This window comes from Camelina sativa, chromosome 2 (assembly GCF_030686135.1).
Source record: "Camelina sativa cultivar CO46 ecotype springtype chromosome 2, ASM3068613v1".
Lineage (NCBI taxonomy): Eukaryota > Viridiplantae > Streptophyta > Magnoliopsida > Brassicales > Brassicaceae > Camelina > Camelina sativa.
Window position 1 is genome coordinate 16,586,094 of NC_141881.1, and position 16,266 is coordinate 16,602,359.

The following is a 16,266-nucleotide window of genomic DNA, read 5'->3' on the forward strand; positions in this document are numbered from 1 at the left end:
ACGGTGTTGCCCCGGGTGTGGGGGTCGCAGCGGGAGGTGCTCCAGGCAGGGAGGATGTCTTGATGGACTTGCTAGCTCAGGTTTTGCAGCGACTTCCAGCAGTTGTGCCGCCAGTGGTTGGTGGGCAGGATCCAGTAGTGCCGCCAGTGGTTGGTGGGCAGGGTCCAGTAGTGCCGCCAGTGGGTGGTGGGCAGGGTCCAGCGGTGCAGCCTGTGGCGGGTTTGCAGGCAGGTGTGCAGCCGGGGGCCGAGGTAGTGGATGCACAGTATGTGCGGATGATGGAGCAGCTGCGGCATGTAGGAGCCGGGTATTTCTCAGGAAGTACCGATCCGAGTGTAGCGGATGAGTGGAGAGAGCGGATGGAGGATATTTTCCTTTCGCTTAGGTGTCCCGACCGGTACAGGGTGGATCTGGCAGTGTTTTACTTGTCAGGAGTTGCTCGTGTGTGGTGGAGGTCGGTGACAGCACGGAGGGTGCAGCGGGGTATGTCTTGGGGAGATTTTGTGGGGGAGTTTAACTCCAAGTATTTTCCTCAGGAGGCTCTTGATCGTATGGAGGCACGGTTCTTGGGTTTGACTCAGGGGGACCGTACAGTGCGGGAACTGGATGCAGAGTTCAGTAGGCTTGTGGGGTATGCAGGCCGGGCTTGGGAGCCAGAGTCGGCTCAGGTGCGGAGGTTCTTGCTGGCTTTGCAAGATGATTTGAGGACTCGGTGCAGAGTGAGGAGCTATGCCACGAGGGCGGAGCTGGTTGAGGTTGCAGCTGGGATAGAGGATGACTTGAGGTCACAGTTAGTGGTGGTCAGTCCAGCGGTTCGTTCAGAGGAGACATTGGAGCAGAGCATTCCAAACAAGGATAGGCAGTTGGAGCAAAGACGTAAAAGGAAGCGGGAAGAGACGACAGTGGCGAACCAAGGTGGCCAGAGAGGTTATGGGAGCGGGAGCATGGATGACGTGTCGGCAAGCGGGGCCAGGGGAGGTGATTCGCAGGAGTACCGTCGAGTGTGTTATCATTGCGGGGAGGAAGGGCATATCAGGCCTTTCTGTCCTAAGAGGAGGCAGATGATGGAGGTTGCGGCGCAGCCGAAGGGAGGACCGGGTGTCCATTCCGGCGCTTAGTTTTAGCTTATGTATTCTTTCTTTCATTATGTATTTTCATTTGGAGTTGTAAACGATTATTGCATTTGAGGTTCTAATAAAAGTTGGAGTTCTTTGGTTTTGGGGTTTGTGAAAAATCACAGGAAAGGAAATAGCACGGGAGTCTATAAATGGAAAGTTTCCATAAATAGAAGGTTGCTATAAATGGAAAGTTTCTAAAAATAGAAGTTTCCAGAAATGGAAAGTGTTGAGGTAGATCTAGTCGGGAGATACTCGTTGACATCGGACTTATTTGCTCAGGATAGTGTGAGCCCAACTCATGTGATACCGATAGCTCAATGGACTTTGTGGCCAGAGAGTGGGAGTGGTATGTTTGCTTCGGATGACGATCCGTGAGCGCGCTTTAGGGTGACGACCTTAGAGCGGGATTTTGAGACTCCCTGGATACCGTAGCTGTGAGCCGTGGCTCGGCAGTGAGCCGGTATGTCTCGAGGGTTGCGACCCGAGAGCGGGGGGAGTGGGCGTGTGAGACTCCCTGGATACCGTAGCTGTGAGCCGTGGCTCGGCAGTGAGCCGGTATGTCTCGAGGGTTGCGACCCGAGAGCGGGGGGAGTGGGCGTGTGAGACTCCCTGGATACCGTAGCTGTAGGCTGTGGCCTGGCAGTGAGCCGGTATGACTCGAAGGTTGCGACCTGAGAGCGGAGGGAGTGTGTGTGTGAGTGACTTCCTGGATGCCGTAGCTTAAGGCGGTTGGCCTGATAGCGAGCCGGCATGATTCGTTGGTTGCGACCACGGATGGGGGAAGCACTGAGTTGTGAGCAAATAGTGTCTTTGATGTGAGTATATTGACTAGAGGGAGACCTCGTGGTTCAGTCGGAGGTGTGCGGGCTGTTGCGACAGTGCACGGGAAACCTTGGCTGATGGTAGTTAGTCCGGTCGGGGACGTGCGGGCCGTGTTGACGGTGGCACGGAGGTCCTTGACAGTTGGACGGTTTTGCGGGATTCGAGGATGAATCCATATTGGTGGGGGAGAATTGTAACATCCGTGAACCGGATTCTGTGATTTTGAAAGGAGTGTCGATCGACACCCTAGTGGCATCGATCGACACCACTAATTTCTGGGTTCGGCCGGTTTGATTAATTGCCGAATTGGTTCGGTTTGGTTCAATTAAATCCCTAAATCGTGTTATAAGCGTCTAAGGACGAGTTTAAGGGTTTTTGGGGAGTTATTTGGTCGCCGCTTAGTGAAAGAAAGAGAGAAAAGAGAGAGAAACGTTCTTGAGTTTTTCTGGGCTTGTTCTTGGAGATTTTGGAGAGATCTGAGGCTGTAGGAGGGTTAGTTGTTGCTGGAAACGAAGGGGGAGCTTCTGGAGGTGTTGTTTTCCACGTTTCTCAATCCAATCTTCCTGTTCTTGAGGTGAGTGCTTGACCATGGTTGATCTAAGCATGAGATCTCTCTTGTTTGCGTGTTTTCTTTGCTGTTTGTGTTGTTTTGTTGCTTGGGTTCGTTGCTTTTGTGATTCCCAGTGATTTCTGAGGTAATTGGGTGAGTTTGAGACGGATTCGAGATGATTGGGAAGGAGAGTTCGATGTTCGGTTTCGCGCAGACCGTGTCTGCAGAGGAGGCATCGATCGACACTAGGAAGCATCAGTCGACACCATTTGGAGTGGCATCGGTCGACACTGTTTAGCTTCAGTCGACACCATTGTTTGTAGCATCGATCGACACCGTGAGGCATCGGTCGACACTGGTCTCAGTCGAGACTTTATTTCCTGGTTTGATGTATTGTTGTGTGTTGTTTGTTTGCTTAAACTTGAGGGTCTCATATGCTTGTGTGTATAACCCAGTAGATGGGAGGACGGCCTCACTAAGTATTTATGATAATACTTACGCATCTCAATTGTTGTTTGTGGTGTGCAGGTATGTGACGTGGAATCATGGCGATGAGGAGGAGGATGAACTAGGGTCTCGTTTGTGTGTTGTTGGTCTTTGTTATATTGTTTAGGATGGAACCTTGGATAGAGATATGTTAGGTTGCTGGATAGAATGGATAGAAATGTTATTGTATTGGTTTTGTATTATTGATATGTTTCCGCTGTGCATATAATTGGATGTTGGTTTATTATTGGTTGGTTACTGTGTGTGGGTTGGTTTGTTTAATTAAGTAGTATGGGATACTTAATTATATATTGTATTTAATTAATAAAAAGAAAAAAAAAGTGATGTGATCACGGGTTCGACCCCCTGACCAAGACGCCCGAGACGTCCCGGACAGCTCCGAGACGCATGACCGAGAAGCATCGGACATGGACAGAACGCCTATCTCGAACGCGGCCAAGGCACCAGCGACCCTCCCAGGAGCCTCAACGCGACCAAGGGAGCTCCAACAAGGCGACCAAAGAAGAATCAACTTGGAGGAACAAGACAAAGTCACCTCTTGAGTATTTCAAGGCCGAGCTTCAACCTACGCACAAAGGACCCAAGTTTAGCATCACCACTTAGGCACATTGAGCCGCGACCAGCTTTGGGAAGCTTGAATTGAGTGTCTTCACCATCACGCCAGTGTGAAGACATCCCTAAGCCATTAGAAGGAGCTGTACTCTTTTTCCTACTTTGGGTTTGTCCCAATGGGTTTACCAAAGAGGTTTTAACGAGGCAGCAAACTCTAGTGCATCTCCACTTTGATCCCACTTGGCTCATGACTTGGAAACACTTATTGACATGCTTAGGAGCCAAGGAAGTGAAGATCCTATTCACGTTCAGCCAATGACGTGGCCACCCTATCCCCTTCCCTTCTTTTATTTTGAATTTCTTCTAGATCCCTCTATGACCGTTAGATTGGTCTTTGCTTTGCTTTATCTTTGCTTTTGCTTTTTGGCCATGTGTATGGTTTAGATCATGGCCACGTCCCTAGGGTTTTTAGAGTCTCCTTATGTAAGCCTCACTATATAAAGGCATCAACCCTCATTGTAAAAATCAGACTTGAAAGAAATAGAAATTTTCACAAAGAGAGATTCTTTGTTCTTGTCTCACCTCTCTCCTTAGCCTAAGTCCAGGACTTGGCTCTTGAGAAACCCTAAGAGATTCACAAACCGGGTTTGTAATCTCTTAGTTGACCGTATCAAGAGGAGAGCCAACCCTCTTGTGTCGTCGCATCAAACCACCTCTATTCCATCGCCCATCTCTTTCGTCCCACCGTCCCAACCTCGAGTTCTCTTCCGCTAGCTCTCGAGTCTATCATCGATTCCACTTCGCCAGCCTCGAGTTCTTTACCATCAGCCCTCGAGACTTCCCAGTACCATCTCGTGTCGTTTCCACCTCCGTTTCCCACTGAGTCCTGCCATTAGCCGTATCCGCTCAGCCGCGTCCGTACGTTCTGAGAAGGCTTCACGACCGTCTTCACGAACCGTTCGTTGGAACCTCCTCAACTCTCGTTTCTGTCGTTTGAATCCTCTCTGGATTCGAACCCTTGATGTTTGGCCGAGGAAAGTCCCACCGATTCTGACTTGACCGAAGATACACTCCTCCATCGATCCATAGCCGCGTCCGCGGATCACATCAGTTGGTATCAGAGCTTCAAACGCTCCTACAAGGTTGTGTCGATCTAAAACTCTTCTCTTTTGTATAAAGCTTGAATCTTTAGGTTGTTAGTTTCGTTTTGTGTTTTAGGTTGTTAGATTCCATCTCGTTTCTAGCTTTGTTCTTAGTTGTTCTTTCTAGTTTGTTCTTGTTTTGTTCTTGTGTGTTCTTAGTTTGTTTGTATAGATCTTTTAAAGGGTGTTTCGCTTTTTGTTTTGTTGTTATAGGGTGTTAGATTCGTGTGCTTTGTTTCTTCTGTTGCTTTTTGTGTTTTTTTTTTTACTTTGTCGTTTGGTAAATTTGAAGGGTGAAAGTCATTTGGTCCATACCACTTGCTTTTTACTCTTTAAACCTCAACCAAGCGTTTTGAAATTTCAAAATGGTCAAAGCCGTGTTGAATTTCTTGTGTGGTTTAGGATTAGTTTCTTTTTGTATGGTGAGAGCTTAGCCACCTCTAAAGTGCTTTTGGTCAAGACCACAAAAATGTGGACGTGGATAGCTCCCTATGCACCTTGTGGTCCATGGGTGAGTTGTCACCTTGGCTTTTAGTAACTTGCTTTTACTTTTGCTTTTGGCTTTAGTAGATAACTTTGTTTGTCTTGCATAATATTCCTTTCGTTTGCATCATCTTGTTAGTTTGTTCCATTTCGTCATTTGGTTTAATTTGTTGCATTTGTGGCATTGTTCATCATTTATCTAGGATGTTTGCATCATTGTTCATCTTTGTTTTGCATTTAATTTGAAAATTGCTAGAGTTTGTTTAGGATTTGAGTTCTTGTTTAATTTGGTCATAAAGCAGTTTTTGTCTTTTAGTGTTTTGCTTTTGCTTTTCTCTTTTTGCTTTTGTTTAGTCTTAGGTTTGAATTTTCGTGAGCTGTCCTCAATCATTGCTTTGGTGAGATAAATATCTCCTTGTGGTCCATTTGAACTTAAAGATACTCACGAATATTCTTTTGTTTTGACGAGGTACACCACTTGCTCAGCCAGCACATCAACATCACGTACGGACCAAGACGTGTCAACAACCGAGGATCAACCTTCGGTCGTGTAGCCGCGTCAGCAAATCTTCAACAAACCACCATTGGTCGTTCGTCCTACTGTCGTGCCACTGTACCGCCGACAACTTCCGACAGCCGTCCGTACCCTCAAACGCACCTCGTTCCAAAGCCGTTTCCAAAACCGCGAACAATATGCCACACTTGATCGTACACTGATCAAGCATGGAGTTTGATGGAGACGAATCTGATATGGAATCATGGTGTGATGAAGAACTTGGCCTGGAACCGGAGCAAGCGGCCACGAGCGATGAATATTGGTCCGAAGAGGACTATGGCGAGGAGTTAGATCAAGGAGAGCTCGAACATGGACCGCCAGACTGTTATTGGCCGTCCTTGTCACGAGCTACCCTCGTCGAAGAACCAAGGGCGGGTCTATATGAAGACTCCGATAGTGATGACTGGGTTGCATACACTAAGAAGCCGAGGCACCGATCCGTAAGAAGAAAGGAGCCTATTCCCAAGCCACCCAGCACAGCAGACGCACTGATCTCACTCCAACACACGCTTCGAGATCTCAATGACAGGCTCGACCGGATTGAGTCAGCAACAACTCGTCAACGGGCCGAGAGAAGGCCGCGTGATCACCGAGGCCGTGACCTAGGCATCCCTACCTGGTCTCCAAGTGCTCCCCCGCGAAAACAGACTCCACGGCGCCAGCACTATGAACCACTTCCTACACCGGCTCCGCGATCAAGGCATCATTCAGCCCATGTTGAGCAGCCAAGCAGGACGTATGCGCATTCCGCTCAATACCGTGCACCAGTTCCAATGCCGGCCCCGCGAACAAGCCGTAACTCGGCCCCTGCCGAGAGTTCAAGGACTTATGCGCTCCTAGTGCCGTTCCGCTAGCCGCCAGCACGATACAAGGAACCATTCCAGGAAGTAGTCGGTGCCGCGACCATACCAAGTCCAAGGAGCTATGTGCCGCCAGTTCAGCACAGTGAGCTGCCCACACTATGCAAGGGACCGGCCAAAGGAGGAGTTCGGGCCGAGGATAAGCCAAAACCGGAAGCGCCAAGAACGAGCATCGAACATCACACAGACCAAGGCCGACTTGACGCTCAACCACCACCTTCGGAGCAAGGTGTGGAGCAAGAGTCCTCTTTCGGGAAGTGTGACAAGTCTCTGTGCAAGGCCAAAGAAGAGTCAGGACGTGTGTTCAACGCCATAACCGACGAGTGCTTGATAATGGAGAGTTTCAAGCAAGCTGAGCCACCGAAGATGGCCACTGAAAGGTCTGTCCATCCAGTGATATTATTGACTACTACAAGTAGTACGCTCCAGCTGGAAGTCGCCAAGACCGAGCCATCTCTCTCCACTTTTAGCGCCAAGACCTTTACCGCACAAGGTCATATGGCGATGCATTTGATCAACTTTGGTGCGGACCAAAACTATGTGTGGCATCCTGGAGAGCGTCTACAACCTACCGCGGCCTACGAAGGGATCAAAAACACCATTCACCGCTAGCCTTATCAGGGGAGTCCTATCCTTTACCCTTAAGGCTCTACTATTTTCCTTTGATCCCGGTAATAAGCCGCGAATGAACTTGTGATGCTACTGATTTGGGTCTTCTTATGTTGAATCAGGTGAAAAGCAAAGTTTTGAGGTCAAAACTTCTAGAAGAGGGAGGGAATGATGTGATCACGGGTTCGACCCCCTGACCAAGACGCCCGAGACGTCCCGGACGGCTCCGAGACGCATGACCGAGAAGCATCGGACATGGACAGAACGCCTATCTCGAACGCGGCCAAGGCACCAGCGACCCTCCCAGGAGCCTCAACGCGACCAAGGGAGCTCCAACAAGGCGACCAAAGAAGAATCAACTTGGAGGAACAAGACAAAGTCACCTCTTGAGTATTTCAAGGCCGAGCTTCAACCTACGCACAAAGGACCCAAGTTTAGCATCACCACTTAGGCACATTGAGCCGCGACCAGCTTTGGGAAGCTTGAATTGAGTGTCTTCACCATCACGCCAGTGTGAAGACATCCCTAAGCCATTAGAAGGAGCTGTACTCTTTTTCCTACTTTGGGTTTGTCCCAATGGGTTTACCAAAGAGGTTTTAACGAGGCAGCAAACTCTAGTGCATCTCCACTTTGATCCCACTTGGCTCATGACTTGGAAACACTTATTGACATGCTTAGGAGCCAAGGAAGTGAAGATCCTATCCACGTTCAGCCAATGACGTGGCCACCCTATCCCCTTCCCTTCTTTTATTTTGAATTTCTTCTAGATCCCTCTATGACCGTTAGATTGGTCTTTGCTTTGCTTTATCTTTGCTTTTGCTTTTTGGCCATGTGTATGGTTTAGATCATGGCCACGTCCCTAGGGTTTTTAGAGTCTCCTTATGTAAGCCTCACTATATAAAGGCATCAACCCTCATTGTAAAAATCAGACTTGAAAGAAATAGAAATTTTCACAAAGAGAGATTCTTTGTTCTTGTCTCACCTCTCTCCTTAGCCTAAGTCCGGGACTTGGCTCTTGAGAAACCCTAAGAGATTCACAAACCGGGTTTGTAATCTCTTAGTTGACCGTATCAAGAGGAGAGCCAACCGTCTTGTGGCGTCGCATCAAACCACCTCTATTCCATCGCCCATCTCTTTCGTCCCACCGTCCCAACCTCGAGTTCTCTTCCGCTAGCTCTCGAGTCTATCATCGATTCCACTTCGCCAGCCTCGAGTTCTTTACCATCAGCCCTCGAGACTTCCCAGTACCATCTCGCGTCGTTTCCACCTCCGTTTCCCACTGAGTCCTGCCATTAGCCGTATCCGCTCAGCCGCGTCCGTACGTTCTGAGAAGGCTTCACGACCGTATTCACGAACCGTTCGTTGGAACCTCCTCAACTCTCATTTCTGTCGTTTGAATCCTCTCTGGATTCGAACCCTTGATGCTTGGCCGAGGAAAGTCCCACCGATTCTGACTTGACCGAAGATACACTCCTCCATCGATCCATAGCCGTGTCCGCGGATCACATCAAAAAGGGTCGGGTTGTTTCAGTTATTAGCATCCACACCCACTTTATACTAAACATCTTACACAAACACCCACTTTCCCAACTCTCTATACTTTTCTAAGTTTGTTGCTTATCTGTTCATGTTTTTTTTAAACAATTTTGTCCTCATAAGAAGAGGATGTAAATGGTATTAGACAATGCCTCTACCCTAAATAGTGGGTTTTCCAAGTTTTCTTTAAATTATATCATATAATACTTCAACATATTTATATCATAAGTATAGTATTATATCATATACTTATGTTAGGAATTAGTATTACACTATTACAAGATAGATCATACAATCAGGTCAGGCTCAAATGTTATTGGGCCATGTGCTATATTGAAATTTTAAAAAGTTAAAGCCTATAATATTTAAAATAAGACCCTAAAATACAAAGAAAAAAGTAACTAAAAAAGTGGAAGTGGGACTATGCATTTGCACGTCCAACACACCAATGTACCCATTACTGTAAAGAAATTTACCCATTATCTATCGATAGAAGTTGTGGGAAAAATATATGTTATGTGATTATGAAATTAAAAATTCTCTTGGGTATGGTAATTTATTGGAAAAATGATTGTCACCTACTTGAAGTATACGCCAACACATGACCACACATACAAACAATATAAATATCTTGTTAACTACGTAAAATATTGTTATTACATAAGAAGATTCATAAACAAATATAGGTTATGTGTACAACACCATAAACATTCAACTCTGGTGTTTGGTTGGCCAAAATCTGATATTGACCACTATTGACCGACGTTGACCAGTGTTAACCGTAAACATTCAAATACATTTATATGATGTTGAGACGCGATGTAGTTTCCCAAAAGTCTTTTCTTTTCCCAAAATTTTTTAAGTCGATGGTTAAAATCTTTTATGTGTAAATTCCTTTGCTGACAAAGTTCTATTTTTCAGATAATCGAATGATAATTATTCATTTCTAATTTGATATGCCCAGATACGGTTAACACAGTCTATATGCATCTAGCGCATTTATAAAACCAAAAGGTAAAATATAAGATATGTTTCTTCACATAATGTAAAATTTTATTCATACCATAACATTAGAAATTTCATACAAAGAAGAAAATCAAGATAGATATTTAGTTTTCTGATGGAGATATTTTTTTGTAGAATTCTTTCTCTTTAAGACAACAACATCCAGTATGGAGTCTAAATGTTCCACAATACCATCCATTTTTAAACCCTTTGCTTAAGCAAATCTGATCACATACGCTTGTACACTCTGACCGAAAACAAACAGCATCATGAACATCAATAGCGTTTATTTTACCTGTAAAAGATATAAAATGTAGTATGATTGATCAAAATGGAAGTTTTCCAAGGAAGTATACTTTTAATTCATGTATCATCATAATACGTTACAAACCACTCTCATATATCTGTTTTTTTTACTCAAACTTAATTTGTAAACCTTAGTTCAAAGTTAGTTCTCCATCATGGAATTATCTAGACTAATTGTCTAAGTTTCACTTTCTAATAGCTCATTCATGTTTATATTTAGATAGTTTTACGTCAAACATGTTTAGACGCTAAAAATTCACGAAAAAACAGCAAGATGGTGTAATTATTATGATTGATGTACATCATATATATATCCTAATAGAACACAAAACAGTTTATTGGGTTTGTAAGTCGACTTACCTGCCATCACAATCAAGAGAACAATTGCTATGGCAATGAATATATGCAAATGTTTCTTGTCCTGCATTGTTTTGAGGTGTCACTAGATATTGCTTGACGTATATTTTTTTTTTCTCTTTGTTTAGATGTTGTATCCATGAAGATAAAGTTGCTCTTATATATAGGCTTTGATTTTTTTTACAAATCAAATGAATGAATAAGAGCTAGATTTTATTCTATTCTTTGGTAGTATTAATCTTTAGCTTTATATCCCACTTAGGGGGTGTTTTTGAATTCTAATTCAAAAGAGTTTTGATGACTGCAATAAAATCATAGAAAATAAATAATTGAAAGTTTTAAAGGATTAGATAACTATCTATAATCTTAATTCTATAATCTTGTTAATTAATTTTTCTATAATCTTGTAAAGTCTCTGAAAAAATCTCTCTGTTTTAATGATACTTTCCATAACTTTTTTTTTAAACTAACAATAATTAAAAGGAAAAATGATTGCCAGCTACTTGAAATATACGCCAGCACATGACCACACATACAAACAATATAAATGTCTTGTTAACTACATGAACTATTGTCATTACATAAGGACATACATAATCAAACATAGGTTATGTGTACAACACCATAAACATTTAACTCTGCTGTTTGGTTAACCAGAATTTGGCGTTGACCAGTGTTGAGCGACATTGACTAGTGTTGACCAGATAAAATATTCAATAATATATATATATATATATATATATATTTTTTCCTAAAAATAATATTTTTTTTTTTTGCTTTTATGTATTTTTGAGAAAAAAAATAATAAGATGAATGATTTGTATAATTTACAAAAAAAATTCTAAAAACAAAAAAAAATACAAGAAAATTACATACCAAAAAAGATTAAAAATTGTATGATAAACAAAATTTGTGGTATATCTAGTAACAAATTTTGTTAATAAAAAAAATATACCAAAAATAATATAATGAAACTCTACCACCAAAATTTTATGTGTAGTAGATTTTTTTCATTAAACTATAACAAATATATACCTTTCCTTTTAAAAATCATTTTTTATTTTGTATTTTCAAAGATGGGGGGTTTTAAATATTTTTGTTATTTTTAATTATTTATAAGATTATGTCATTTGAAATATATCCAAGACATTGCCAACTATTTCTTTGTTTTTAATAAGAAAAAGAAAGGAAGAAAATAATGAAAATTCTATTTATTTACATAAAAGACATATATCTAAAAGATAATTGAAAAACAAAAGTTGATTTTGTAAAATCAAAGAAATAGTTGGCATTGTCTTGGATATATTTCAAATGACATAATCTTATAAATAAGTAAAAAGAAAAAAAAAATTTAAAACCCCCACCTTTGAAAATACAAAATAAAAAATAATTTTTAAAAGGAAAAGGTATATATTTGTTATATTATTATGAAAAAATCTACTACACATAAAATTTTGGTGGTATAGTTTTATTATATTATTTTTGGCGTATTTTCTATGTTAACAAAATTAGTTAATAGATATACCGCAAATTTTGTTTGTCATATATTTTTTTATTTTTTTTGGTATATAATTTTCTTGTAAATTTTTGTTGTTATATTTTGTTTTTGTAAATTATACAAATCATTTAGTTTTTTTTATTTATTTATCAAAAATATATTAAAACAAAAAGAAATATTATTTTTAAGAAAAAAAGAAAAAAATATTATTTTTTTGAATGTTTTTTCTGGTCAACAATGGTCAACGCTGGTTAACACTAGTCAAACCGGAGGAAAGTTGTTTACAAAAGTAGTTTCCGTCAATAACGATCTAAAAGAACGAGCTAAATAAACAGCCTTCACATTAGACGTCCGAGGAATCTTGGAGAGAGTGAAAGGAGGCAAGGAGATACTAAGTGCCTGTAACTCATCAAGCAGCGTAGAGAAAACCGGCAACTCCTCTAGGGCTTGAACCATCGCAACTAGCTCTGCAGGACCCGTCTCAAATTGCTGACAGTCAACTCCTCTGGAAAGCATACACTCCAAAGCCCATAACAGAGCTTCTAGATCCGAATGAAGAGGGGAAGAATTTTGTCTTTGGCATCTTGCACGCAACACTAAAGTCTGATCCTCACAATTACCGCACACCAGCCCAGACCTGAATTAGGTTCTGGTGATTTCCAAGAACCATCAACTTGGCAGCGAATAATTGGCTACGGGGTATGCAAGGGTTCCGGAGAACCTGAGATAACCCTTGAGACTAATTGGGCCTGCTCCCACAATAATTGTTCACCTATAGCCTGATTAATAATACTATTGGCTCTCACTGTATCCCTTGAAAAACTTTCTTATTCCTATCCTTCCATAAAAACAAAACAAGCCAAGGTATCGAATAATGAGTGGCTCCTAAATCCATAAGAAATGTCCCATTGCCAAAAATAAAACCTAAATTTGAATACAAAGAATCATATGGGAAATTGCCTGAAGGCAATCCAACCAAGACCTAATCCCATATTTGATGGGAATAAGGACACTCAATGAAAGTGTTACTAATATTTTCTGTCACAAAATCACATCTTTTACACAATGTGTCACACTGAAATCCCCGAGAAGCTAAACGCGCCGTCACTGGGAGAGAACAAGACGCTATTTGCAAAAAAAATGTTTAATTTTTGGTGGGACCCGAAGGTTCCAAGACTGAATCTTCAGGGCAGTACAATTGGGATCGTACTCGATTTCAGCCGTCATGGCTTGAGCTAACTTATATCCCAACTTAACTGAGTACACTCCAGATTTCTTATAATGCCAAACCAACCGGTCTGCCTTAAATGATTTGCTACCAAGCAAACTCCTTATAATTTGGATATCCTCCTGATCCATAAACACTTGGAGAATAGGTAAATGCCACTCTTTAGTCAGCGGGTTAATCACTTGATTAACCATTAAATTTGGATGTAATTATCGGCCCCTACCATTTGCAGGTTAGGGATGTTGGTTAGAGATTCAAGAATCGCGTCAAACCGAAGTATTACACCCTAACCCTAACTTCCATCGAGTGGAGAAAATACTTTTCCACCCAAACGAGGGAGAGTATGGTTTCTTTGCCATCAATGGATGCTTGTTTCTAAAATATCGACATCTAAACACCCGATCAAATAATGAATTCGGAAATTGAATTAAACGCTAATACTGCTTAGCCAACAATGCATCAATGAATTTATCCAGGTCATGAAACCCCAAAAATCCATCAGTTTTATCTCTACACATTTTTCCCAGACCACTCAGTGAAGACCTCGGTCTTTCCCATCAGAACTCCACCAGAAGTTCAAAATTGCACTTGTTAACTTTGACGTTAAACCCTAAGGAAGTTTAAAACATGACATAACATGTGTTGGAAGGGCCAAGGCCACCAACTTAAGTAGAATTTCCTTCCCTCCCTTAGATAAGTATTTAGCCGTCCAACCATTAACCCGATCATCCAGCCTGTCTCGAACATAACCGAAGGCTTTATTTCTTGAACCCCCAAGACTCTCGGATATTTCCAAATAGGAGCCCATACCCCCTTCCTTGGAAATACAAATCACTGATTTTACCTTATCCTTGATCTTCGAAGGTACTTTTTTGATAAACATAATAGAGGATTTATCAAGATTGACCTCCTGACTGGACGCTTTACCATAGTTGCCTATGATATTCTTCACCGTTGAACATTGTTCTTTGTCTGCTTTACAGAAAAACAGACTATCATCCGCAAAAATCAAATGTGAAATTGGGGGACAATCTCGGGCAACCTTGATACCAGAAATATTATCCTCCCTCTTTGCCTTCTTTATATTAGCAATCAAAAAGGAGATCCTCTCTCGGCTTATCTCCATAACTTTATTTTGAGAAGAAAAATGTATAAAATCATAGGGTTATTAGCATCCACACCCACTTTATACTAAACATCTTCTTACACAAACACCCACTTTCCCAATTCTCTATACTTTTCTAAGTTTGTTAATTATGTGTTCATGTTTTTTTTACAATTTTGTCCTCATAAGAAGAGGATGTAAATGGTATTAGACAATGCCTCTACCCTAAATAGTGGGTTTTCCAAGTTTTCTTCAAATTATATCATATAATACTTCAACATATTTATATCATAAGTATAGTATATTATATCATATACTTATGTTAGGAATTAGTATTACACTATTACAAGATAGATCATACAATCAGGTCAGGCTCAAATATTATTGGGCCATTTGCTATATTGAAATTTTAAAAAGTTATAGCCTATAATATTTAAAATAAGACCCTAAAATGCAAAGAAAAAAGTAACTAAAAAAGTGGAAGTGGGACTATGCATTTGCACGTCCAACACACCAATGCACCCATTACTGTAAAGAAATTTATCCATTATCTATCAGTAGAAGTTGTGGGAAAAATATATGTTATGTGATTATGAAATTAAAAATTCTCTTGGTTATGGTAATTTATTGGAAAAATGATTGTCACCTACTTGAAGTATGCGCCAACACATGACCACACATACAAACAATATAAATATCTTGTTAACTACGTAAAATATTGTTATTACATAAGAAGATTCATAAACAAATATAGGTTATGTGTACAACACCATAAACATTCAACTCTGGTGTTTGGTTGGCCAAAATCCGATATTGACCACTATTGACCGATGTTGACCAATGTTAACCGTAAACATTCAAATACATTTATATGATGTTGAGGCGCGATGTAGTTTCCAAAAAGTCTTTTCTTTTCCCAAAATTTTTTAAGTCGATGGTTAAAATCTTTTATGTGTAAATTCCTTTGCTGACAAAGTTCTATTATTCAGATAATCAAATGATAATTATTCATTTCTAATTTGATATGCCCAGCTACGATTAACACAGTCTATATGCATCTAGCGCATTTATAAAACCAAAAGATAAAATATAAGATATGTTTCTTCACATAATGTATAATTTTATTAATACCATAACATTAGAAATTTCATACAAAGAAGAAAGTCAAGATAGATATTTAGTTTTCTGATGGAGATATTTTTTGTAGAGTTCTTTCTCTTTAAGACAACAACATCCAGTATGGAGTCTAAATGTTCCACAATACCATCCATTTTTAAACCCTTTGCTTAAGCAAATCTGATCACATACGCTTGTACACTCTGACCGAAAACAAACAGCATCATGAACATCAATAGCGTTTATTTTACCTGTAAAAGATATATAATGTAGTATGATTGATCAAAATGGAAGTTTTCCAAGGAAGTATACTTTTAATTCATGTATCATCATAATACGTTACAAACCACTCTCATATATCCGGTTTTTTTACTCAAACTTAATTTGTAAACCTTAGTTCAAAGTTAGTTCTCCATCATGGAATTATCTAGACTAATTGTCTAAGTTTCACTTTCTAATAGCTCATTCATGTTTATATTTAGATAGCTTTACGTCAAACATGTTTAGACGCTTTAAAATTCACGAAAAAATAGCAAGATGGTGTATTTATTCTGATTGATGTACATCATATATATATATATATATATATATCCTAATAGAACTCAAAACAGTTTAATGGGTTTGTAAGTCGACTTACCTGCCATCACAATCAAGAGAACAATTGCTATGGCAATGAATATATGTAAATGTTTCTTGTCCTGCATTGTTTTGAGGTGTCAATAGATATTGCTTGATGTATAACTTAGTACACTCCTAATCCCATATTTGATGGGAATAAGGACACTCAATGAAAGTGTTACTAATATTTTCTGTCACAAAATCACATCTTTTACACAATGTGTCACACTGAAATCCCCGAGAAGCTAAACGCGCCGTCACTGGGAGAGAACAAGACGCTATTTGCAAAAAAAATGTT

The 16,266-nt window shown here is 40.6% G+C and overlaps 1 protein-coding gene and 1 pseudogene across 2 annotated transcripts; both read right to left on the reverse strand.

Moving 5' to 3' along the window:
* Positions 1 to 9,766: 9,766 nt before the first annotated feature.
* Positions 9,767 to 10,561, reverse strand: LOC109127641 (defensin-like protein 76). Its single transcript, XM_019232692.2, has 2 exons — positions 10,407 to 10,561; positions 9,767 to 10,035 (listed from the first exon to the last, which is right to left on the reverse strand). Exons 1-2 carry the CDS (start codon positions 10,471 to 10,473, stop codon positions 9,845 to 9,847), a joined length of 258 nt encoding a protein of 85 aa, XP_019088237.1. The 5' UTR covers positions 10,474 to 10,561; the 3' UTR covers positions 9,767 to 9,844.
* Positions 10,562 to 15,411: 4,850 nt separating this feature from the next.
* Positions 15,412 to 16,090, reverse strand: LOC109127656 (defensin-like protein 76; annotated as a pseudogene). The gene is made up of 2 exons (XR_015573726.1): positions 15,988 to 16,090; positions 15,412 to 15,601 (listed from the first exon to the last, which is right to left on the reverse strand). The product of XR_015573726.1 is annotated as a defensin-like protein 76 (transcript).
* Between the last annotated feature and the right edge of the window lie 176 nt (positions 16,091 to 16,266).